At 40.2% G+C, this 26,167-nt stretch overlaps 4 protein-coding genes and 1 long non-coding RNA gene across 5 annotated transcripts in view; 2 read left to right on the top strand and 3 right to left on the bottom strand.

The window, feature by feature from the left end:
* The window catches only part of LOC107223966 (zinc finger protein 395), a 92,558-nt gene extending 77,996 nt beyond the window's left edge, over nucleotides 1-14,562 (bottom strand). The window contains exon 1 of the mRNA XM_015663853.2: nucleotides 13,238-14,562. Within this exon, the coding sequence (XP_015519339.1) occupies nucleotides 13,238-13,630 (393 nt within the window). The 5' untranslated portion in view covers nucleotides 13,631-14,562. The remainder of the gene's footprint in view (nucleotides 1-13,237) is intronic.
* Nucleotides 14,563-17,530: 2,968 nt separating this feature from the next.
* On the top strand, nucleotides 17,531-19,410 carry LOC107223950. Its single transcript, XM_015663823.2, has 5 exons — nucleotides 17,531-17,825; nucleotides 18,456-18,673; nucleotides 18,826-18,905; nucleotides 19,182-19,279; nucleotides 19,362-19,410. Exons 1-5 carry the CDS (start codon nucleotides 17,660-17,662, stop codon nucleotides 19,403-19,405), a joined length of 606 nt encoding a protein of 201 aa, XP_015519309.1. The 5' UTR covers nucleotides 17,531-17,659; the 3' UTR covers nucleotides 19,406-19,410.
* Nucleotides 19,411-20,133: 723 nt separating this feature from the next.
* LOC107223971 (60S acidic ribosomal protein P1) lies at nucleotides 20,134-22,417 on the bottom strand. Its single transcript, XM_015663859.2, has 4 exons — nucleotides 22,206-22,417; nucleotides 21,675-21,822; nucleotides 20,325-20,429; nucleotides 20,134-20,244 (listed from the first exon to the last, which is right to left on the bottom strand). Exons 1-4 carry the CDS (start codon nucleotides 22,275-22,277, stop codon nucleotides 20,231-20,233), a joined length of 339 nt encoding a protein of 112 aa, XP_015519345.1. The 5' UTR covers nucleotides 22,278-22,417; the 3' UTR covers nucleotides 20,134-20,230.
* An 807-nt stretch (nucleotides 22,418-23,224) lies between these two features.
* LOC124292910 (putative nuclease HARBI1) lies at nucleotides 23,225-25,353 on the top strand. The gene is made up of 4 exons (XM_046731563.1): nucleotides 23,225-24,086; nucleotides 24,199-24,495; nucleotides 24,617-24,825; nucleotides 24,924-25,353. Exons 1-4 carry the CDS (start codon nucleotides 23,745-23,747, stop codon nucleotides 25,216-25,218), a joined length of 1,143 nt encoding a protein of 380 aa, XP_046587519.1. The 5' UTR covers nucleotides 23,225-23,744; the 3' UTR covers nucleotides 25,219-25,353.
* A 1-nt stretch (nucleotide 25,354) lies between these two features.
* On the bottom strand, nucleotides 25,355-26,136 carry LOC124292911. Its single transcript, XR_006902866.1, has 2 exons — nucleotides 25,706-26,136; nucleotides 25,355-25,598 (listed from the first exon to the last, which is right to left on the bottom strand). It is a non-coding gene; the product is annotated as an uncharacterized LOC124292911 (long non-coding RNA).
* Nucleotides 26,137-26,167: the final 31 nt, after the last annotated feature.

A 26,167-nucleotide genomic window follows, 5' to 3' on the forward strand; every position in this document is an offset into this window, starting at 1 on the left:
ATACGCACGTGCGTACAAGATTCACGTATATGTGTATGTACATATGATCAACGCGTCCACGAGTGTTGGGTACGAACCGAAGGTCCGGTTTCGACTGACTTCGTGAATAGACGATGGGATGTTCGAAGCCCCATAGCTGGGCTCCGATGTCAACAGACCGATATCCTTTTGCACTTTCGATCCGAACCAAACGCCGAGTAAAGAAGTTAGAATCACCCTGAATTACCTTTGACTAATCCACTTTGATATTTCCAATGCTTTTTTTTTGGTTCCATTGCGAGTTTGCAACCATTTTTTTTACAAGTATAATAGCTCACGTAAACTTCACAAGCAAATCTTTGTCTCTTTTCCGCTTGCTTATATTTGCTTCTTTTACAACACAGGAAAATCATCATGCAGTTCTTAGAATATAATTGCCAGTTTTCGAATATTGAAGACAAGGAAGAAATAAAGAGTGAAAAAAAAAAAAACGAAACGACCAGATTTTCCTGATTTTCTAAAGTCAAGTGCAGAGTGATTAATTGTAAACACCGGAGTTCTCGACTCACGGTATGTAGGATATGAGACTGCTATATGCGTGTGCGTACGTATAATTAACAGCAGCTACTCGAGAGTTCCATCTGACAGCCAGACAACACGTCATCTCTAATCGCGGGGTCGAGAAGGGAAGCGCCATACGCAGCAGTACCAGCAACAGCATCATCTTCTGACGTCAAAGGTTTTAATTTCAATAATATTACACATGTTCGTACGTCGAAACGAATTTTTTTCTGGTTCGAGTGTTTGATCAACACAATCGGTACAAAATATTTCATTTATTTTAATTTTATTATTATTATTATTATTGTTGTTGTTGTTGTTGTTGTTGTTCTTATTATTTTACAAGTCGGACTCGTTCGACTCATTTTGCTCAAAATCTAATTCAATCTTAGTTCAGTGAAGACAAATTAAATGACAGATCTGTATCTACACCGATTGAACCGTTCACGAGTCATCGGTGAACGAGCAGGTTAGGTTAACGTTGAATAGAACCAAATTGCATTTTGAAAAGTACGTCAAGAATAACTCGACCAATTTGGTTCAAAATTTGTACAGTTCTGAATTGAATCAATCTAAATCTAAATTCCAAGAATAAAAATTGAAATTGACGGTAAGAACCGTGTTGACGCGCATCATTTTTTTCTAAATAAACCCGGAAAAGCGAAGACGAGAATCTGTGTAACTGTTAAACTCACGATTGCAGTCCGTTCTGCGGAACGACATTAAGCTGCACCTTGAGTAAGGCCCACCCAATAAGGACCGCACGTGTGCCGATCGCGCAGTACTTCCTAGAGTGACGTCACCGTCCCCGATAACCAACTATAGGAATGTCGCGAATGCAGCAGCTTGCATTGCGGCGTTATGCGTTTAAGGATCGCAGGGCGACTCTGGCTTTTCCCACGCATGACGCGGATCGCAGCCCGGGATAATAATAAATGAAGCGGCTTTGAAGCAGAGAAAATTACAAATGGAGAATAGTCGAGGTCCAAGCGTACATGTGACACTTTTTTTACACTCCTGAGGAACAAAATCTCTTCAAACGTTTGGAAATCGGAAAATTTATGATCGGTGCGCTTGTGTCTCAAGCCATGAATAGTACAGAAAATTCACGCTTTGAGGTTATGACGCGCAACTGTGTATAAGATGAGTTCCATATTTTTCTGCATATTCCCAATAATAATACAGATTTTTCGAGTCTCAAGACAGAACCGATCGTAATACCCGTCATCATTTCTCAAGGTTTGAAGATATTTTAACCCTTAGGAGGTGAAAAAAGTGTGAAAATACGTTTTGCTGACTCTGTCGGTAAGACGAGAACTTCGTTCTGAATTTTTACAATACATAAACAAATCAGTCGAGAAAGAAGTAAAAAGATGACATAAACTGCAGTTCAAAATTGTACAGATAATGTCCAAAAATAACTTTATAGTCGAGATTCGGATGACTTTGGATTGCGTATAAGGCGTAATAAAACCGCATAGGTTGAAAGTACCGTATAAGTAACTGAATACCGTTGTGTAGATCAGCGTTGCGGGAAAGTTTCTGTTTAAAACACTCCTCGCTCTCGTACTGCGCGAGGACATGGATGTGTGTACATATACGTAATGTCTATGCGCATATGTACATTATACATATGTGGCTAACTATGTAAGCACACACATAAGCAGACGCGGAGCTTGAGTAGCTTAGGCACACGCGACGCTGCGCCGTCACCCTGCTGCTGCAGCTGGGCTCATGTTCTAGTTCTAAGCCACCTACTCTCACTTTTGCCCGATGTCTGACCTATGCCGACTTGTCCTAGTTGCGGCCTAGGAAAGCAAGTAGATACTCTCAGAGATATTAAGAGGTTCAATATAATAATTGCCAACAGGTTACACGCCGGGCTTCCTTTCTCTTCTCCCATCCGTCGCGAAATCCGACGCTGATGAATCGAGGGAACAATTTCTTTAATTACGTATATTTCATTCAATAAAACGTTTCCCGTTTTCAACTAACAATAAGTTTCAATTGTAACCATAAAATTGGATTTTCAAGATTCCAGCTAGGTCTTGATCTAATTACATAAATTCATGTTACAAGGCTGTTAATGTATAACGTTTCGTCGTTTTTTACCTCGTGATATACATGTTAAGCTCACGAAATATTCACTTTGTTTGAATAAAGATTGAATACTTCGAAAAAATTTCTATTCATTCCACTTTATAAATTTGTCATTCGTTCGTTGTCGAAAGTGTGAAATTCCTTGAAATTCCGAATAAATTTAAATTACTTATTATTTCTTTTTCTGTAACATAAAAATATCTTGTTTGTATCTACGAAATGCTCTTCAATCATATTTCGATCATTTTATCCGACGTATAGGAGATTGGAAAGCAGCGGAAGATTTAAATCTAAGTTTCGAGGAAAAAAATAACATCGACGTACCGGTCGCCTGGTTTTTCCAATTAGCATTTTCGTAATGAGCATAAATATATGTAGGCATACGAATCAGGGTTTGTATCATGAGCCAATGTAATAATTATACCAATAATAACAATAATAATTGTTCAACGTTTTGATGCAACGATATACATTCATATTATAACGTTTAATGCGCAACTAGGAATAATCCTTGCCTTTTTACCAGTGTGCCTATGGAGACAATGCAATTTATACACATATGGATACATGCATATACCTCTTTGTATGTATGTGTAAACTTACGACACGCAGGAGATCTACAGTAGTGTAGGTGGCTGCCAGTTTGAGATCGCATGGTGGCTCGAATACTCGTGTAGCAATTCTTACGCAAATTAAACTCGTAGGCGGAAAATTACGATCCAGCTGTTGCACTCGCTGGGCACGCGAAGATAAACGATGATAATTGATTAAAAATTCACCAGCATACGTCTATGCCATATATAATGCATTTTCAACTGTCCAGGACACTCTGCATAACAATCGAAATTACACCCGTGAGAAACTCACCCTACATTTCCATCTGAATGAAATCGAATAATTTCCCTATTTTTTTGAAACGTAATCAATTTCCAGCTACGATATTACCGACTGAGCCGCACCATTTATTCCCCCAATTTTAGAGGTAAATATCGGATGAAAACATCGCAATGAGGAATCATTTAACTCGTTACAATTACTCTAAAAAGAGGTTCGAAAAAAAAAAAAATGCAAAATGACTCTGTCGGTAAGGGCGGGACTTATTGCACGGTGTCAGGAACCGACGTGCAGTTCGGACAAATGAAGGTTGGTTGAATTTTCAGCGCTCAATTATGAAGAGAGTGCAGACCACTGTGACCATGCAGGCTAGTGGCCGACAGATAGGATCGCGACCGGTGACGTCACGCTTCCGCGCCTGCGCGCATCCCGTGTTTACGACAGCGGTGTAGCAGCAAGGGAAGCCGGCCGGTTTTCGAGTTCGATAAAGACATGCGTCTAGTGTGTATATGCGACGTATGTATGTACACATGCATACAACTGTTATACTATCTTTAGATCGAGCGTGCCCAACATATTTTCTCGGGTTGCGATTTCTAACATCAATAATACACTACGATAACCGACCACACGACTGCGTCCTGTTGTTTCACTTATCTCGCGCATCCTTCTTTTGTTTATGATGATATCGCCGTCGGTGTTTTCAACCGTCTCATTCCTAATGTCTTATCAAGCACCGCGTCTTTTGCTTGTACTATCTGGCCTCTAGACTCTAATAATAATAATTATTATTTTTCCTCATCAACCGTGTCGTATAATAAGAAAATATTTCATATTAATTCAATAAAGAATAATAGTTATCAACGTTCGAAACTAGTTTTCAGAATTGGGCAATTTTGCATACGCCAAGCAATTATCTAAGTCTTAACTGTTGATAATTAATTGACCGGGGCTTCCGTTGGACAGGAAAAAAAGAGACTGCAAGACTATAATGAGTAACTATTTTGCAAGATATGATACTCGGTAGAGAATCAAAATGAGGAAACATCTGTGGTCGAATTATCGGACTGTTGAATTAAAAATTGATAAGAAATATGCGTATGATGAGTAGTTTTTAATTTATACCGTGAGGATTAATACTTAATTTGAATCAAATCATGTCTTCCTCATATCGTAATTCTCAAGACCGTAAGAAAACGTCAGATCTTGTTTTGCTGGCAGTTTTGGAAAACGGTACCTACTATAGACATTTTTCTTCTCCCAATTGATACAAATCGCTTCAAACTTTGGAAAAATATGACACATAATAGCGCTTATGTGGTCGCTAAGACAAGTTTGAAAAATTGACAATAAAATATGGAACTGAGTTGTACAGAAGTGTGCCATAACCTCAAAGCGAGTGATGCAATTCGCTGCAAATACATTAAAATTCGCTTTAGGTGCGTCATACTTGCACTTTTCAAAATCTCAGAAAGGTAACAACAGAATCATGAATATTAAACCCTGCATGCTGTAACATTTTTCAAACTTTTGAAAGATTTTATCGCTGAGAATAGGAAAATCGTGTAAAATATGACATGCTGAATTCGTCGGTAAAACAGGTAGTTCGGACATCCCCCGAAGATGAAAAATGTTTGATCAAGCAACGTACAGTGCGATATATAATGGCAGCGGTGTCGGCGGCCCTTGGCTCTCTCTCGGCTGACGATGAGTCCCGTTCAGCGACCCCCGCGCAAGTTTAGCGAGCGTTCAACCGAGTTTTCAACTACTCGTATAACCCGATGCGGCGCGTCGACCCGAGTCGCATCGTCCTTCTGATCCATAGGTAGACCGTATAGGTATACAGAATAAAAGCCCCGGGTCTTCCTCAAAAACCTGTGCAGCCTTTTTGCGCAGCAGTCTAGCCGGCCGGCAACTTTTTGCAATAATCTCAACAACCTCTGGTTGTTCAATGGCCGCAGTATCTACACGTTAGCTTGGAGGGGAGCCGATGCTTGAATATTTCAACCTGACACAGGTTTTCGGAATACTCCTCAACGTAGTAAAGAAATAGATTTTCTTTCTGGTATTCAACTATTCAGCAGATAATGAAACGGCACTTGTCATACCGGAAATCCATTCAAAGATAAAAAAGAGACCCTGTTTGTTCTGTAGGTAAGATGGTGAAAAATGACAAATGTATGGAGATTCTAATTTTTTTTTGCTTAAAATAACTGCCACTCTTCAATACCAATAAATTAATATGAATGCGGGGAAAAAAATTCTATTCTATTACTCTGTTGAGAGAGTAAACCAAATATCTCTACAAGTTCACCGGCATTGTTAATATTATTATTATTACTATTATTGTTATGACGTGGTTATTGTCATTAACACGTCGTATTTTTTACTTCGATCTGAAGTAACAGCTATTTCAATTTATGGTTTGTCAGGAAAATCGTAATGTAAGCATTTCGAGGAAGAGAAACGTGTTTGATTATAATGAAAAAAATTGAACCACTGATAATTTCTACATAATCGCATTGCACCCGTAATATAAGACTTTCTCTGTTTCTTTGTACAATTTTTTACATAATTTACGAAACAAAAACGAATTCTAGATACCTTCACAGCGGATAGCAGAACATTTCGGAATATCGTAAGAGGATGATTTTCAAACTTGCAATTCATACAAATCATACGACGGATCAAAAATGACGCATCGAGTTAAAATTAAGTAAATGAAACAATGAATGCTTGTATACATATATTACATAATCCAATATTTTTACCATGCGCATGTAAAATTGTGAAACAATCGAAATCGTTACGACGGATTTTAATATAAATCATCCAGCGGTGATCTAATTACCTACTGAAAAGTTGTTAACTTTAATAATCTCGTCGTACTTGGCCCGTAAATAAAAAAAAACAACCTAATTTTTTTTTTGTTCAACCAGCTGTAAGTTGTTATAATCATTATACCTACAAATATACAATCATTGTATACTGTCATGCAAATTTAACTTTGCTTGTGAAGAGAGGTGTTATTATTACATGCATGTAGTATGAATAGTAAATTGCCCTTCACGTACGTGTGTAATGCAATTTAGTGTGCACTATATAGGTATAATCTATAGTATATGTAGTTTAGTAAATAGTAGTTGTAGCAATGGTAGTAGGTAATGATGATAAGTATAGCAATAACAACAATCATAATAATAACAATAACAACAACAACGATAATAATAATAATAATGACGATGACGTAGCAAGCAAACGAGTAGCAACATCACCTCGACTCTTCCTCGTCACACGGATCGTTCAAGGCTCTTTTTCCGCCCACGGGTAATTTGGAGAAGAGAGAGAGACCTGCGGGTCGTGAACACCACCGTGGCATTCATTCGCTTCGTTACGCAGACATAAAACAGCACGCGAAAATAATTTAATCGCGCCTCATCACATGCTGTTGTGTATAAAAGGTACTTTATACGTACTTATATCAGTATGCACAAATTGTACGATTTGCCATTTCCAATTCGTTGACACTTGCGCTTTTCGTATTTTATACATGCATCATCATAAAGTTATAGTGTCATCCGACGACGCTCGTCAGGTATTTATCCCGACGTAAAGATTGCTCTTGACGGTCATATATTGACACCGGTCATTCATATTATACAACAACATGCATAGTTACAAACTGCGTTGAAGAAAATTATATTCCAAATACTGTCAGAAAGTATCTGCAAATTTATTCTCGCAATGTGAATTTCCGTCAGATTTTCCGTTCGTCTACAAAATGTTCAACGAATTCTAATAATTCCCAGGAATTTGAACGCAGATTCTTATGGAAGAATCGATATTGGCAGCCTGAATATGCAAAATAATCACATTTCTAGAAAACAGGAATTTTTTGAAAAACTGTGGGTATGTTCTGTAGTTTGCGAGGATTCAGAATATCACAAAGAATCATCAAGTCGGGAACTTTATTAGAGAGATATGTGAGATCAAAAGCGCTTTTTCTCAAAGATCTCGATGTTCCGTTTTGATGGCTCATCAAAGTGCTATAAACCAAACTCTACTCCAAAACTTGATAATTATTATTGAAAAAAGTGGCGTATTTTGTACCACGCTATTCCAGGGATCCAAAATATATGAGCCTAAGCAATTGATCAGGTACCTTACGAAATAGTCGTGAAGGTATTGATACGACAGCTCTCGTAAGCCGTAGGACACACATAACGCATTCAACACGCAAGAGGCCCCCGCCAAGACTTTAAACAACACGACTTAATCACGAAATTTAATTTTCGTGACCTCGTTCCTAAAGTGTATTGAATGGATGCCCCCATTTCACGGGTCGCGCATGCGTTGAAACTGTCCATAATTCCCCCCTCGATCGCTCTTCAAGCTCTCCCAGTTCTCTCTCGTTTTATCTCCTTGATGGGGATTGACGAGACGAAAGATTCATTTGCAACGAGTGTGCAACGCCCTCGTTGCCTGCCTGTCCGTATCGTCGAGTTCGCTGCCACTGGCCAGGAAATGCGCACACTCGCGTGTTTCAAAAATGAGTGTGAATTTCGTATTACCGGAGCCTGACCTAATCTCAAATTGAAAGTAAGCGGATTAGTTAGATCCGAATGAACATAGGTATCTGGCAAACCGAGCAAACGTGAAATCACCGGTTTAAAGAAGACAGAAAAAAGAAAAAACATGTCGCAATGTGTACAGTTCTGTATTTACCGACAGAGTAATGGTTTTCGGTAAGCTTATTCTGACGTAAGCTTTGGGCGATAATAGTCCGGCGACATATCATCGGACTACAAACAACTCATAGAATCGTGAGGAAAGTCGAATACCATTGCCCGAAAATGGGAACGCAGCATAAATTCATGCGTAGCGCGACATTGACTCGGTCGGTAAGGTATGACCGCCTGTTCAAATGGCCCGTGACGCCTGGCGGAGGACGGAGCGGGAAATCACGGCGAAGTTGGCTCGAGTATTTGGAGGCTTAACAGTTTGAAAGTTTGAGAACGGTTCTCTCGGCTCTAACGGACGCCAAGCGTTCACAGTTGTGCGATTTACGGGAACCCGGGTAGCTGCCTCTAGCCGGCCAAGCCGTCGTCGCGTAAAGCACGATGGCCGCGTTCACTCCTTTCCTGTTATGGGCGCGGCACGTTGCCGGCTGAAGCGGCAGCCAGCGCGTGGCCACGACGCTAGAAATTAAAATCGGCATTAGAGTATCGCGCACGCTCGCCTCCTCGCTATTTGGATCGACCATCGCATTTTTATTCCATACCCATCCTCTCTCAACCAATGTATATGTAATATATACACCTACGCTTCTGTGTACACAATGCGTGTACAGACACATACATCTCCATCTCACCTTGCCTGTCACGCAGCAACCGCTGAGGAACATGTTTACATTAGTGTAACATGGTGTGTCTGTTGAAATTAAAAGAACAATATTCCCTTGAAAATTCAAGGTTTTTCAGAAGCATTGGGGTAACAGTTTTTTCCTCACAGACCGTGAAACAATTGTAGGAATTGCAAATTATTTTTTTTTTTTTTGCAATAATGCAAACTCAAAAAAATTACTATATTTCTATAGGATCCGATATGAAGGTACATGCAAACTATTTCAAACTGCTACGTTATGATACGCCTTTCACGTTGGATGAGGAAACGTGAGGATTCATGGTTTTTTTTCTCGTTCAATTTCCAAGCGTTATTTCAGGCATTTTGAATAAAAAAAACTTTGTGGACGATCCATAAATTATTAAAACCTAGATCCAGATCTAAATTTATATCGGACCTGAATTTCTTCACAATACCAATATCCATGGTATATATTTTCTGTAATTCTGCACGATGTATTCTTGTAAGTTGAAGTTATTAGAAAGTTTCATCTCGAAAATGCAGTTTGCGAAATATTCCGAACCCAGAAATGGTATTTTGTTTGGTTTACAGATTATCGAAACGATAAACCGGATACTATTCGCAATGAAAATACGATAAGCTGCGGTAAGGGCTGTTAGTTGCGGTTTGAAAAATCGTTTCTTTCAAGAGGTACAAAGTTCAAACTTCAATTGACCTCTCGAAATGACGTGGGCGGCGCACGGTTGCATCCGGTTCGGACGAAACATGTATATATAGTACGTGCGGTGTGTTGTGCTGTACACAAATTGCATACACAGTGTAACCTCCCAATAAAGCCACTCACAGGCTGCGAGGGGAATACATTGCTCAAAATCTTGATTCCCCCACTCTAACTACAAACGCTCATTCTCGAAAATCGGTTCTCGACCCTCTCATTGGTACTTTGCATTTTACCAACAGCATTAATTAGAGAGAATGCGAAAAACGCCGGAGCGTAGTATGGTAGTGGGGGTAAGCGCCCGAGTACGTATTAGGGGAAGCGGCACTATTGAAAGGGTGTAGTGTACGCATACCTATACGCGTAAAACTCATGCATCAAGGGCCCAGAACTCGTGAATCACGATGAAGTTTGTTGGCCTTCCCGTTATCCGTGCTTCAGTCATACATTTTTTCTTGCAATGGTAAACCACCGTTGACTCATTGTCAGTCAGACTGTCCTCCATGTGCAGATCATTCTTACGGCGGCGATATCAACCCTCTCTTTACAGCTGTTGCATACGTACTACGATTTAATCAATCTTACATCCGTGCATGTATACATATATACAATGTATGTGTATACCCATAAAAGGATGGATAAACGCATGTCGAATGGGATGATCGTTACGTCATATTTTAAGCAACTTTCTCTCAAGTTTTTGTGTATTAATTTTTCATCACCTCAAACTATTACTTCGAGTCATACACTTTTGCTTTTACAAGTATTTTTTTAAATGTGTTAATCGCATGATTTTATTAACGCCGGTAAAAAAACAATGACAAAAAATAGTAAAAAAATAAAGCAAAAATAAAAAATAACAATCTCATTGCGACTCAACGATACAAAGTAAAGTTAAACTTTCTATAGAAGCTTCATTCTCAATAAGTTCATTGGAAATCGGTGGAAGAAACCCCGTAATTATATAATATAATTGTCTAAATATGCTGACTCGGTTTACATAATAGTATTTAATAGTATAAAATAACTCCGTAGTGCAGATGAGAAAAAAGAACCTTGCAAAAAACACGCTATAATAATTCTTGTATAAATGTTAGTGAACAATGCGCCTACAATTTGGCAAAGAGGTCATGTACCACTACAGTACAAACCAGTAGCGACGATTTTATCGAAAACTTCGTGCAACATAGGAAACAGTACGTTGTATATTATATAAAGGGCGGAAAGTGAGCGATTGACGCAAGTGCGAATATCAGAAGGCCAAGGGGAGCCGAAAGCTTCCAAGGCTCACCTGAAAATCACACGATCAGCGTCAATCGCCTTCCGCCCATGATGCATACGATTTATTCATAACCTGTATCGAAACTTTACTTTTGAGTGCACGATCGACTTTTATCATCCGGGTTAGCGGACCCAAAAACGCGCTTTGCGCCCGCTTGCCAAATTTTGCAACCGCTTGCGACATTTTACGCCCGCCTATTCGATTCCAGTAGGCGGAAAAATGCACTTAATGCCCACTTTACATTCACGAAAAGGCATACTTTCGGTGCAGATTCGACAAAAAGTAAAATTAACGCCTGTTACAAATCGAAAGAAAAAGAAAGTAAAAAACGTACAATCTACATCTCATCGGCATAATATGTATAATTCAGTCTTCGGTGAATGAACTTCGATTCTTTCCCTCTTCCAACGCTACAAGCTTTATTCAAAGAAAATAAGTCACCATACATACATGTATATACATTAGTTGGGTGTAAATATTTGTATTACCTACATGTTCTCGCCAAGGAACCAGCACGCGTTTACTTTTAAACACACAATAATTTTGCCAAAGTTTCGAATCACATGAATAGGAATTTGGAATATTTTTACGTTCTTCTTTCTCCCAACGTAAACAGTTAATATTCTCGTCGTGATCGCAATTTGAACCTAGTCTTCTCATCAATCATCGTCTACACGTTTTACCTATAGCTATACGCACTGTACATATATAATGTGATATAATGTGTATTATATAGGACACGAATAGTATATTCTATTCGTAGATGGAGTACGATACACGGAGACCGACTGCTCGTCCGATCACGTGACATCGGCACGCCCGTGATCCAGCCCACGCGTGTATAATATACGTATATATACGTGTGTATGTGTACATGTAACGTGTGTCTATAACATAAAATCCGCGATTACAGTCGGAGACATATAATATAGTACATAAATAGTCTGTCCCGAAAAAAACTATGTTGGTTCGAGCTTGTGTCCCAAGCAGTACGTAGCATGTAAGTGTAAGTAAACGCGGCGGCAGCAAATTCTCTCACTACACCGGCTGTTAAATCCTCTTCGCTACTTGCGGGGCACGCGGAATAATCGTGTTTACTACGTCTCGAAACACGTTTGCGCGGCTGATTCTGCGCTGCCGCGCTACCCGACGGCGACAATAATTGGTGGGTGACGTACATGCGTACGTCACCGAACTGGAGAAGGAGGAGTAGGAGGAGGAGGAGGAGGAGGAGGAGGAGGAGGAGGAGGAGGAGGAGGAGGAGGAGGAGGAGGAGGAGGAGGAGGAGGAGGAGGAGGAGGAGGAGGAGGGCGGAGGGGGAGGAGGAGGAGGGGGGAGGGGGAGGAGGAGGGAGGATCGAAGGAACCAGCGTGCGACCGTGCAACAGAAAAATGAGCAGTACGGGGACACGGTACGAACAACGAAATGAGGAGGAAACGCAAATTAAACTTTCGAGGCGAGCCAAAAACCGCTCGCATATCCGTTAATATGGACAGAAGCCTTTTAATGAATTGGATTTCCAGTATCCGGTGAAGCGAATTGAATCGCGGAAAGAAACGTTGGAAAATTCAACCCAGTATCCGTGAAAAAATTCTTGTCAATCGGTCCATGTCAATACAGCCCAACGAGAAGAGTGTTTAACAGTCTTTGGATAATACGATATAATCGATTCTGCTCAAACTTCTGAGGTCGTTTCCTTGACCTCAAATATAGAGCCGCCTTTGATATGTAGTTTCATCTAATACAGGCTTCTCTTCACTCTAGTTTCAATTGATTATATTAACAGTGCGACGAGTGAAATGCCGTAACAAACGTAACCTGGTCGCGAGTTTTCGCATTAAATATTGATTTTAGTTGTTCTCCCAAGAAGTTACAACGATAGGATATCATAGATTCAATTGCGAAGGGATCTATCATTTCGAAGTAATAGTGATAGATATTTTGGACCAAAGAAAAGTATTTTTAGCATTGAGAGTATGAGAATGTGAAACAAAGGCGTCAAGTTTACAAAATGGTATAAATAATGATGGGTTAAATGTGTGTCGAAACAAGTCTGATTTACAATTATGCGAAAGTGTTCGACACGCATATATTTATTTATATTATTAAAGCAGGATTATTGCAACATTTACAAAGCGTTTATAACCATTTCAAGTTTACGTTCAAGCAGTTGCGACGTATAATGCATATAACACCTGACAATCAGTTGTGCGAACCTTGAATATTGTCAACGTCTAAATGTTTTTTTTCAAAGCACGCAGACTGCTTTGGCGTGAGAAAAATGCGCGCGCGGGAATTTCAAAGCTGTGAAGCCGGAACAGGAACGATCATAGATGAAAAATGAGGCTCAGACCGATGGTTTATTGTGCGTTCGATTCGTCGATTATTTATTTACATACCTCCTGTCCACTCGGAGCGATGAGAACGTCGACCTCGTCAAGATTTTCCCGATGCTGAGTTACCTCGGCCTGTATCTCCCTACCGTTGAAGGTCAGGTAGACTTTCTGCCCCGGCACAAGCTTGGCGCCGTTGACAGACCCGAATCCAGGGCCGATTAAATCGCTGTCGGAATATTCCGTGCTGGGATTTGGCGGCCGGCCGCCTGGTGAAACGGCGTCGAATCTAACGGAGTAGCGGGTCTTCGGCGTTATGCTGAGACCCGGCTCCGCCGCCATCGAAGCCGGCGTCTTGACGGCGTGAATAACACCGCTGTAATACATCCCGTCTTCCCCCGGGGCGCAGACACGCGTACCAATTATGCTCCGCTTTGCCAATCTCTTTCCTGTTGACATTTCTGTTTCTTATCTGTATTATGCACAACTCTCTCGCGGTAGGTAGTTAATTCTGCACGACTGTCACGAGAATCGCGACTCGTTCTTTGTCTTCGAATATTAAAAAATCATTCCACATTCGAAAAGTGAGCGAAAGCTGCGTCACCGACTCGCGTCGATTCAACAATTCTTACCGCGAAAAGCTGGGATGAGAGGGAGGGGGGAGAATATGGATGGAGAGTCGCGCTTGCGATCGAACTGTCAAAACGCTTGAGCGAACAAAGCGACGCTGAGAATCGAGTTTATCGGCGTTTTAAAACACGCGTGTATTTTTCTCAACAACAGTAACGAAATCAACGATTTCTAATCACATCGATTGATCCACTCGTTGCACAAAACACTGACTAAACACTGTTTCTTACGCAGGCTACCTAACACACTGGTATTTTTCACTTCTTTTTTCTTCCCTACCGATTTCACTGTGCTTTTCTTTTTCTGCTCTGTTCGGTTCGAGAGGTAACTCGACTAGCTTCAAGCTGATCGATCGGTAATTTGAATCGTTGGAAAAAGAAAAGAAAATCCGCCTATAGAAGGCGAGGCGGCCTCCGGGGCCTGAAGCCTATGGCGGCGTTCACTGAACTCGTATCAACAAAGCGGCGTGCTCCGTGGCTACTTGTATTTGTCACGCCGTTGTCCGCATCTTTCGAACCTTCAATGATTGTGGTATTAAAGACGTTTAATTCTTTGCACTTAGCAGACAGCATAATACAAAGTACGATATTCCTGCTGGTTTTGGTTTTGTGTTATTTATTTTCAATTCTTTACTATCCGTTGTACTCGACTCGCGCAAGACAAGCGAACAAAGCAGTTCTGAAATACTTGTTGGGTACTTCGACGGACAGCACGTATGACGCACAGCTGAGCGGCCGGGAGGGACTGAGACCAAGCGGCTTTCACTGCGCCGGCCGGCCGCCCGGGAAAAACAGCTGATAGATAACAACAAACCCACGTGACACGGCCTCGCGCTCCGATTCGCCCAAGCGCCTGACCTACTTAGTCCCATTGGTTGCGCCCGCCGAGGACAAGGAGAACGGGAAAAAATTGCAGCCTAGAACTAGGCGAAGCCTACGACGAGCGTCGTCGCCGGGAGGCCGAAAGAGCGATTGCTGTACCACCATGCCGTGATAAATCGGGATACGACGGGGATTTCAGGGGAGTCGAATGAAACGACGTTGTAAACGACTCAAGCTTGCTGCCCGCGGAACGGGGAGTAGGGAATTCGGAACAAACTATGTATGACTTTTATCGGCTCAGCTGTCAAGAACATACGGCCATTTTGTATCAGCTGGGAAGCCGGTGACGAAACGCCGATGGTGGAGCCTCCGTCGCAGTCGCTGCCACATCTCCCCTCTACCGCCTTGACGTTCACTCCTTATGTCAGCTGATAGTGGGTATATATACGTCAGGAGATGAATAGTGGGAGTTGGTGTTTGAGTTTAGAGTTTATTGCTGGTTTTAGGACAAAAATCCTCTATGAGATTTCAGCCAGAAAATACGCAGTAGATGTATGTGATTGAATATGATGTGTATACACATGTATGTATGTATGGAATTAGGCAGAACGGAATTCCATGCCCAAGACGAATACATGAAAATAAGAATAACAATAGAAAAAAATTGTATAAACAGTAGAGAAAATAAAAAGCGAAATCATAACAGAGATCGCTGTGTTAGATATGTATACTGCCTCGCACCTTATTTTTCAAACGTCAAATGAATAGCGAACTGTAGTTATGGAAACAAAGAGGTACGATAGACAGGAGCTTGGGTAGCCATCGCGTCGGTTGAGAGAATTCTCGGGCCAAGATTGTAAACAAGACATCCTACGGAGAGGAACCATCAGAGGCTTCGACGATGCTCGAATGTTAAATATGTGGTGCGATAGTACTTATCTCGTTACCGACCAAATCAATTTTGTATTTCACCTAATTTCACATATTTTTTGATAAAAGTATGTTGTCCATAGTTACGGGACGTTCTCCTGAATTCTAGAATAGTAATAGTGAGCAAAACGTTACGACAGAGTATTTTCATGAGAAGTTTACGCACGAAGATACTTGCATGACTTAGCCGGTAAGCGTACGACTGTCATATGCCCCAGTCCTTATCGACCGCGTTGAATGTCACTTATTTCCGCCGCTATCATAGCGTAGCCTATGCATCGTTGACACAAAAAAATCGCGTCTCGGAGCATTCGCATGCGCAATACCGAACACAAACATCCAAACATATTTATATTTTACGCAGCAGTGAATATCAAAAAATGAATTCTTTTAATAATTAAATTACCATTGATTCTAGGAATATATGTTATAGCGTCATTCTCGTATAAAACAAAAAGAATTTTAGGTTATTTATATTGGGCATCGCTATTTAGAATTGCGCTGATGCGGAATTTTCACGTTCTTCATACGCAGCCTCATCCTCTTTGATGCGCACATTCTGGTAATGGTCAAAATAAGTGACATTTCACGCGGTCGGTAAGGCCTAATAGTAGCTTGCTCTTAAGGGACCGAAGAACGGGGGGAGTAGGCGCACCGTTCGCTAGCGACACGAACGGATCGGTATCGCTGCAACGCAACGCGCCACCGTATTTCGGTCGTTGGGGGAAGGAGGAGAGCCGAAGCCGCCTCGAAGGCGACACGCCGGCCAACGCCGGCCACCGTGCAACGCCTAGACAGCGACGGCAGCCTATCCCTAGATTTATTTCCGTGGACGTTGCGCAATGTGCGTTGGACGACAGCTGTTGGCTTGCGCTTGTCGCGTGGCGAACTTGTTGGCAACATACCGCATGGCGGCCATGGCTGCGTTGCGCGTTGCGTGCTACCCCCCCCCCCCCCCCCCCGCCCACCCAACTCGCACACAATTCGGAATAAGAAACGAAAATGTAAACCGCTACACCATAAGATTTTTTCCTAATACCTGAGAGGAGTTTTATCCTCTCAAATTTGTTGTAATATAGCAACTTGTTTTGAACGCCAACGGTCATGATGTTCTGTGTCTCGCCGAGCGGTTGCCAGTAATTCAGAACGAATTGCCGGCTGGCTGCCCGGTTCCGTATTACACATACTCATGCAGCTCGCCTCGAGCTTGACCAAGGAATGTAAATTACGCAAACCCAATCTACCGTTAGCTCTTTATCCCCACACCTGGGACACTCCAATTGACGTTATGATCAGCTCGTGTATCGGCTAATGGCGATCGGGGTAATTCTTTCATTGTTGCAATCATGTACAATCATCCATCGATATACGATTTTCCCGGTAATTTGCAGTAGGTATGACAGCAAAATCCGCTCCATCATTATAAAGTACTGTGTTTAAGAAATATATTCATCAAATAAACGAATGCTCGAGAAAACGTCATAAGGTGTAAGAATTTGTAATTATTGGTTCTCTGCTGTTTTCCCTGATACATAGTATCGTTGAAAAGCCAAAGTACTTAAACTTTTTTGAAACTATGTAGCAAAGTATTATCCTATTGTGTGCGACAGCTGTTAATTGCAGTTCTGCCATTACCAAATTTCTAAAAGAATGAAAAGCCAGGTTGAAACTTGAAGCTTTCTGTGAGTTTCAACTAAGATTAAGTTCTCAGCTAGTCTCACACAAACGAAAAACAGATTATATTGTGTTTCATACGCGTAAACGTTGAGCGTAAATAAACTCGCAAAATGCGTGAGGAGCTGCTGGAGCCGCCCGGGCTCACTCAGTCGATAAGATCGGGTATGATACTATTTGAATGCCTAGCGCGACGCTACCAGCTGGCGACTAAAGCGATATGAAAGATGGGTCGACAAGGAAGAAATCGGAAGCCGATGACTGATGATAAGAGCGACGAACGTCACGATTTATAAAATTGCGATAAAATGAAGTCCAATGACAGGCTTAGCTGACTACAGAATTGGTGAGGCTCGTATCGCATTTCTTGTGACGTGTCGTGGGATTATCAGCGGTTGCATGACACGACCAAGAAGTAAAGAATTTTCATCTTATGCTGAAAGGCTGTCGCAGTTTGGGCCTGGATTATCCTAGGAGCCAACCACCAATGGCGTACTCCATTTTGTATCATATCCTGCAACTTGTAGTCATACTGATTTCAATTGTAAACAAATCCGTGTCACACACGGCAAGAGAAGTTTATCATTACGTTGCAGAAGGTAAAGTTATTCTCCGATCCTTTTATTACTCAATGTTCTCACGTAACGCGTATGTCAAGTGGAAACGCAGCTCTCAAAACAACAACGCAATTGATAAACCAAGTTGCCCAGAACTCTACACATAACCTAGCATCAGGTCGCGTTCGAAAAAACAAGTGAAGAAAAAACACTTCGAACGGTGATTCGTGATGCAACTATTCTCAAATTATCATATTGTTTCGATTATGTGGAGATAGTAATATATTTTTTCTTCAGATCGTGAAATAATTTTCGGTCACCATAACAAGTCACAAAATCCTTCCATATTGATTTTTTTTTCCACCAGATCACTCATACAACTAATACATCAGAACTACAAGCGTTTTAAATTATAATCAGCATGAAATAACCAAGTAATCTCTGCCTTAGGGTAGTACAACCACGAAATCAATTAGGACGTAAAATAATTCATATCGCAGTATATAAAAGTTGAAGAGCATCCACATGCATGCTACATTTCAGAACCTGTTATTAAATTGATAAAAAAAAAATATGTGAAATTGGATGATTAAGGCTAATATAATTTAATCCACAAAACTGTTACTATATCTCTTTCTGACAAATATACTCATTGAGAAAATGTTCTTACAGATCCAGTCCCGGATTTTGTTCTGTGTCGTGAATGTGGTGGTGATTTGGCTGATTCTCACTACCTAGTAAATCGACTAAGCCCGGAAGCTTTAATAAAAAGTAACCAGACTCTATTTGGCAGAGAAGAAATAGAGGTTCAGCTCTTGTCGAATCCATTGGGGATTCAGTTTTATGTATTTACTACATCGTCTGCTAAGTGCGTAAGCATTGGTGAAAATGTGAGTGATTTCAATTGCCCAAAATACCGATTCTGGTCTAAAAATGTTTTTTTTTCAACCATTTTATTGAACTTATATTAACGGAAATCAGCTGACTAATTTCGAGGAACTGATGAGAATTTAACCACTTAAAAATTTGTTCAATATTTCAGTGGCACAACGACTTTTCCTGGTTTCCTGGATATGCCTGGAAGCTTTGCTTCTGTAGTCAATGTGGATCCCATGTGGGATGGTAAGAATACCACTGGAACCATTTATTTGGTCAATGCTTTTTATTTTGTGAAAATTCATATTCCGAACATCAAAGATGAAGAGTTATTTCTCATGTGTACGAAATTTTAGACACAGGAACAGTCGTCATAAATAAAAAATTTAGCATGAATTGTAAAACATACACTATTGTAGTATTTTCAGTTTTCATGGTATTCGCAAATTTTCAATACAATACCTTCAATATTACTGTCATCATTTTTAACAGAAAAATTTGCATGTTTGTAATTAATTTCAGGATGTTTGAGCCTTTGAAAACGGCGACGGAAGATAGAAGTTTACCATCAGCCGAAGGCTTCTATGCATTAGTACTGGACAGTGTAATAAGTGAAACTTGTATGTAGCATGTCAATTTTATGTTTGTTTACTTTATTGATAGGTAGAGTTGATGATTTTGTTTCTTTTTCTTTAATTTCAGTTTCTAACTCGTTATTAGTCGTTCCAAAATTATATAGGAATTAATATATCAAAATGAACGAGGAACAAAAGGCATTCATTGCCGAGTGCGAAGAAGAGTTTAAGGATCGTTTCACTGATAAAGATGAAGCGTTTATGAAAATTAAAATTGCGGAACCTCAACGACCTCCGATTATGGATCCTTGGTACAATAAACCCCCCAGAAATTTCGATTGGAGCCGTCAAAATCAAGGACATGATCAGGGAGGAAGACGGAATCAGGGTTACAAGAGACGCCATGATCGAAATAATGACCAGTACTATAATTACAAACGTAATTCGAATTAGAATTGTTGTATGCTTTATAATAAATTAATTTCGTCTTTAAATCATGAAATATAAATTTAGCATGAATAAACTTTGATCAAATAATTTGAGCTGTCATCAATACTAATGTGATACTGTAAATCTCTCTTAAAGCAGGCCGTTCTAAGCAATGCATTGTGCTTGCGCCAACGCATGCTCAAATTTTACCTCAAACCCCCGAGCAGCATCATTGATCTCATCAGTGAGTAGCACATGCACTGAAACAGAGATGCATTTCAGTGATTGTCAAGTTGGTAGCATTTGTCCAGCTCACGCAATGGTTGAGCATATGTTGGTGCAAGCACGCTGCGTCGCTTGAAATGGTCTGCTTCAAGAGAGATTAACGGTAGAAGAGGTAATCAGTTTGTACAGCTATTTATACTCTCACAGTGAAGGATTATTGAAGGAAATAGATAAAATGATTGTCATCTTTTTTTTAGAACTTTTTATTCATTTTTCAGCGTACAATATAACTGTACAAAGGAATGGATCCATCATAGATCTTGTCTTGAAGAGGCATTTGCCTTAGTCGAAGAGACCTGTAACAAAAAAAAACAAAAAAACATATTTTTGTATCGAACATGACTTTTGAATGGCCATTTGATCAACAATCACATACCGAATCCCATGTCGTCATCAGATTCCTCATCTGGTTCTTCTTTCTTCTCTTCCTTCTTCGCTGGAGCGGCATCACCGCTGGCAGGAGCGGCTGCAGCAGCCACAGCTGGAAAAAGATTTAAAATATATTCGAAATTCCAGTTTTGACATACTTTGATGATGCGAATTACCAAACCTGAATGTTACATGACTCACCTGAATTGAGTGAGAAATGATTAGACTTATTGTGGAAGGCGTTGAGGGTAGACTAGTATTAACGATCGGTTATTTGGATCAACGTAAAACAGAAAAATGTTCTACAGTACATTAGAATGCAAGGCATTCATGTTTTATTAGATATATATCATTAAATTCTTCGTGTCTCACCAGGATTATAGCATGCGATTGAATTATGGTCAGTACAATATCTAAAATGCCTCTAACACATTTTAGGCTTAATTCAACTTCAATTGTTCGAACAAGAATCTAGGTCAAAGTTTTTAGGCACTGAGACCCAGCAGGTTCACAGCTCAATTTTTATCCTCTTATTCGCTGACCTTACTAGCATCAAAGCGAACTAGTCTGGTGGATGAAAAGAGGTCAGTACTCGGCAGCTCATTGGGTTACAATTATATTTAGAGTATTAAATTTTCTGTTTCTATTATTTAGTTTTGAATTATTAAAGTAGTATGTTTTTCTTACAGAGATTTGAGCATGGCTGCTGTTTGAAACTATATAGAGGTTTGTGATATTACCGTAACAAAAGATATCAAGATGATTATTTGATAGCTTGAATATAACAAAAAATGTTGTAAACCTTAAATAGAGACGTCATAAAAGCCGAAAAAAAAAAACGCTAACCCAATCATAATAAAACATCTTACACAAAAATTACTTTAGTTACCATAAGATGCTACTTGCAGTACAGAACTCATAAAGTATTACAACTTGGAAATATCTTCTATGATCTTTATATAATTCTTAGCCACTGTCATTTAATATCTCAAACTATTTCCTGTACTTCACAGACTTCCATAATGAGCAAGGGAATGTCAATCTAGTTTTCCAAAGCACTTAAAATTTATAACTCAAAACATGTGTAATAAGATAAAAATATTGACAACTCAAGTAATCCAACGTCCGTTGGGAGGCAAAAACAGATTTTTTTTTTTGTGATCCTCTAAATTTTGAACAGGCCAAATAACTGAATCTTTAGTTTCAAACATTTTGAATTGTACTATCTGTAACCTGACTGCTTTGCTTTAGAACGAAAAATGTCCGGACTTTGACCAGGGTTTGATGACACTTCTAGACTCGTTGACAACTTTCCTCAATACCAATTCAACATAGGTGTTTTGATTTAGCTACATACCACCAGCTGGAGCAGCGCCAACTCCAGACCCAATGTTAGTGATGAGGTCCTTAATATTGACACCCTCAAGAGATTTGGCAAAAAGTCCTGGCCAGTATGGTTCAATCTCTACACTGGCTGCCTTCAAGATAGTTTGGATCTTTTCACCCTGGAAAAAGAAGAGGCTAGGTCAGGTTATCTAGATCGTTGGCACTTCACTATTACTCTGAAATAACACGTCGGTCCACACTCGAAACTATGAGATCCTATCATTGAAATTTCATCGGTGGACACGGAAAATTAATATTTATGGTAAGATCACACGAAAAAATTTGATTTGTTTGGCAGTTTACGTGTCAAACTGTAAGTACAATCAATTAATATTGGAGAATGAGTGCGTACTAAATGAAACTACGTATCACAGCTCCCGTTTTGTAGGCTAACGAAATTAGGATAAAAGTTAGAGGAGAATGCATTATCCAGAGGCCTTATACTCTGTGAGTACACGTGTAACGAGGCAGTGTGTGAAGAAAACAAAAATCAGAGGCTTACCGTAACGGCAACATCGTCGTCGGCGAGGATCAACGCGGCGTACACGCAAGCGAGTTCGGCTTTCGAAGTCATTTTGTTGTTTTTAAGGTTGTAGTTGAAATATGATGGATAGTGATTGTTGTGCAAGTCGCCGATTCGGCCTTAGCTCGCGCAGAGAACAAGCACTGACGCTGGGTGTCACGCCGGGAAAGCGGAAGAGACCGAATCACGCATGTGGCGCTCCACTGCTCGAACCTCGATCGTGTTCGTCACGTGACCACCGGAAGTCATTAGTGACTTGGCAAGTTTTCATGACGCGATGCCATTCCGCGAAAAGTTACCCAGTGACCTTCCCACTTGTGTAAATTTTTGAATTACTCGCTCGATCCTAACAATGCAACAGAATTTTGTTTGATCATTTGAAGTCGGATTGGCATAGTAGAATACTAGAATTTCCCCCCAGCCCTTTAGCTAAATTTATCGTCTCTTTAGCCGCTGAGCAGTTACTAGGTTTGTTCATGCTAGCTACACTTTCTACACTTTCGTGGGGAGTGTACACTTGCGCGTTCGCTTTAGCGGACGTGACGTCGATCGCGCTGTTCGTTTCACAAAGCGACAGTTCACTGCAACAGTTACGTTTGTGACGTAAATAGCGTCTGCGTTTGGCTCGAGAGGAAAACCACCAAGCCAATAATCGGGAACTTTAGAGCATATACTATTGGACACGGTCTTACATACAGGTCTTGCGACTCAATAGAATTCCAATGGTAGAGAGTGGCTCCTCTGTTGAAGAAAAATCCAGATGGAGCTGCGATCGAGGGATGCATCAACATAACCTACAATGTTTGAATAAGCCTTTGACACATCTTATAATATGTAAATAAAATTTATGAGTTAGGATTCCACGCCCATGTGACGCGCGAGCGCAACTATCGTCATCCTTGTCGCACCGGGCATCCCTCGATCGCAGCGACGCTAGCGGCTTGACACATTAAGAGGCCCACGTCGAAACTCAGAGGCCGGTATTCATAGTCAGTGCTTAAGACCGGACTCGAATAAGACGGTCTTATACGAGGCCTTAAGATGGCGTTTGGTTCCATAGACGTCAAACAAGACGGTCTTGAGACGCGGCAAATAAGACGGTCTTCATCAAGTCGGTCTTATTTGAAGCGTGCTTACAAGGTTGCATAGTCCAGTCTTATTTGAAATAAGCATGGTCTTGAGCACGCAACGTTTCATAGTCAATTAACGCAGTCTTATTTACGTATCTTGATCAAGTCGAGTTCGGACTGCACTTAAGCAAATGCTTGTTGCCTAAATATTACTCGATTGTTCTGATGCGTACGAAATTGATAATTACGAATTGTTTGGAAAATATTATATTCGAACAATATAAATTAACAGGAATAGATTGTGAAGGAATGTTTGGGAAAGTGCAGCTGGGACGGGATTATTTACTGTAAAAGGGTAGCAACGGAAACTTGCAATTGAAATAGAGGTTATGAGAGCATTCGCTTTGAAAAATTTGTGAAGTGAAGTGAATAGTGAAATTCTATTGACATGGCGAATATGCAAGATATGTTTAATTTCTACGATCAGATCGAAGAAATGAATAATATGATTGAGGTGGTTGCAATGGTCAACGTTGGGCCGAATGACGAAGACGAGGGTGAAGTACAGCGAGCTCCGAAGAGATACATCAGAGATGGTCAAAACCCGTTCGAGTTTTATTCCGAGCAGGAGTTCAAACGGCGATTCCGATTTTCAAAGGATGGTATTATGTACGGAATACTACCTAGAATTGAAGCTGCCTTAGTCAGTGCCAATAATCGTGGTCTACCAATTCCACCTGTCATGCAATTATTAATATGTCTACGATTTTACGCTACCGCTAGCTTTCAAGTAAGGATCATTGTGATTATAATTCCTGACATTCTACTGAAAATATAAAGTGATTTCATTGCTTCCTGTGATCATGGAATAAATGATTGCTAATACATTTTGTACTGTACAGCTCGTCAACGGAGATCTGATGACTATATCGCAGTCTACAGTATCGAGGATAATACACAGAGTATCGGCTCAAATTGCATCATTGATTCACGCAATTATCAAATTTCCTAGTACGGAAGCTGCTATGATCGCAAACAGAGATCTATTCAGACAACTTGGTGCACGCAGGGAGGGTATCGGTTTACCTGGCGTTGATGGCGCTATCGACTGCACTCACATTCGATTATGTCATACGAAATTTGCAGACCTGCAGGAGGTTTATAGGAATCGTAAGGGATATTTTTCCCTCAATGTACAGGTATGTCGCGTTGGCGATAACCGTTTACAAATACCATAAGTTGCAATTAATTTTATCTAGGATACAAATAAACAATACTATTCTATGAAAATCGGTACTTTTAATTTAAATGATACCACAGGCAGTTGTCGGACCCAATATGGAATTCTTGGATGTGGTTCCGGAATGGCCTGGAAGTAACCATGACAGTCGAATATTCCAAAATTCACGAATTTACATGCGGTATCATGAGAGACAACTTACTGGAACCCTGGTTGGAGATGCCGGCTATCCGTGCTTGCCATTTCTGCTGACTCCACTGGCAAATCCAATTACAGATGCTCAACAAAGGTAAGATAAAGATTATCGCATTACTTTAGATTTCGATAAGTAGTCATAAAATTGACAAAGTATACATGTGTGAATTAACCAAGTCGGTATCTTGATAGGTATAACAACGTACAAAGCAGAACAAGGCAAATTGTTGAAAGAACATTTGGAGTTTGGAAGCGACGTTTTCCTTGCCTATCCCGAGGTTTGGGAACCAAATTGTTGTGCTCTACCACAATTGTTGTAGCTTGTGCCGTACTACACAATTTATCACTAACATTGGATAATGCTCTTCCGGAAGATAATCGCATCGAGGAAGAAGAAGCGGATGAATTGCCACCTCAAGCACCGCATTGGCAGCCTGGAGAGGGTTTTGCAATACGCGAAGCTCTAATCGAACGGTTATTCATTTAATCAAAATATATGTATATCAAGTTAATTTAATTGTAAAGACTAATTGATTTTAGAATGAATATACTCCAAATATTTAATAAAATTGAATTTAATCTGTACAAACAGTTAACATTAGAATACATATTTTACTCATAACTTATCATTGGTTCTCATTTTATTTTTAAACCCCTCACTTACTCATGAAAATACTGATATGTACGTAATTGTACTAAGCGTCAGTCTTATAGTTACGATAATACTTATGAAAATTTGTCTACGTAAAAATATTCAATACATTATAAATACAGCCAGTAAATAGAACTAAAGTTGCTCTTTTGAACTTTGAAGATCAAAGGTTGTCCCTTTCACGCGCATTTTTTTGCAAGTCTGCACCGGGATTCCTTTTAACATATCAATACAATTTATTTATCAATAACCGGTATAGAGATTTACATAATGATATAGGTTAAAATATGTGTATATAAAAATTATATACACATAAACATACACTATAAAATTCTTTTTCTTCTTCTTCGTTTTATAGCTATACACCCACTACAAAAAATTGCACGCGATTTGTTCCCGTTTTTTAGTTCCTCTACGTGGCGCTAACGTTGTTGTGTTCATAAACTATAAAAATACTCAAGAGCTGCATGCCTATACGAATATCTTGCACAGGCTGAGAAATAAAATCCGAGCATCTTATTGGGGGATACATCGGAAATATTCCGAACATAACCGAACGTCGAATAAGACCGTCTCAAGCTCAGTCTTCGTCAAGACGGTCTTGAATGAAATAAGCTAGCGCTTGAGACCAAATTCTTGACGAAGACCGTCTTGTTTTCCGACTATGAATACATAGCATCTCAAGACGGTCTTGAACGAATAAGACGATCTTCACCAAGACGGTCTTAAGCACCGCCTTGAGACCTGACTATGAATACGGGCCAGAGTCGCAAGACCTGTATGT

The sequence above is a fragment of the Neodiprion lecontei genome, chromosome 2 (genome assembly GCF_021901455.1).
Source record: "Neodiprion lecontei isolate iyNeoLeco1 chromosome 2, iyNeoLeco1.1, whole genome shotgun sequence".
Lineage (NCBI taxonomy): Eukaryota > Metazoa > Arthropoda > Insecta > Hymenoptera > Diprionidae > Neodiprion > Neodiprion lecontei.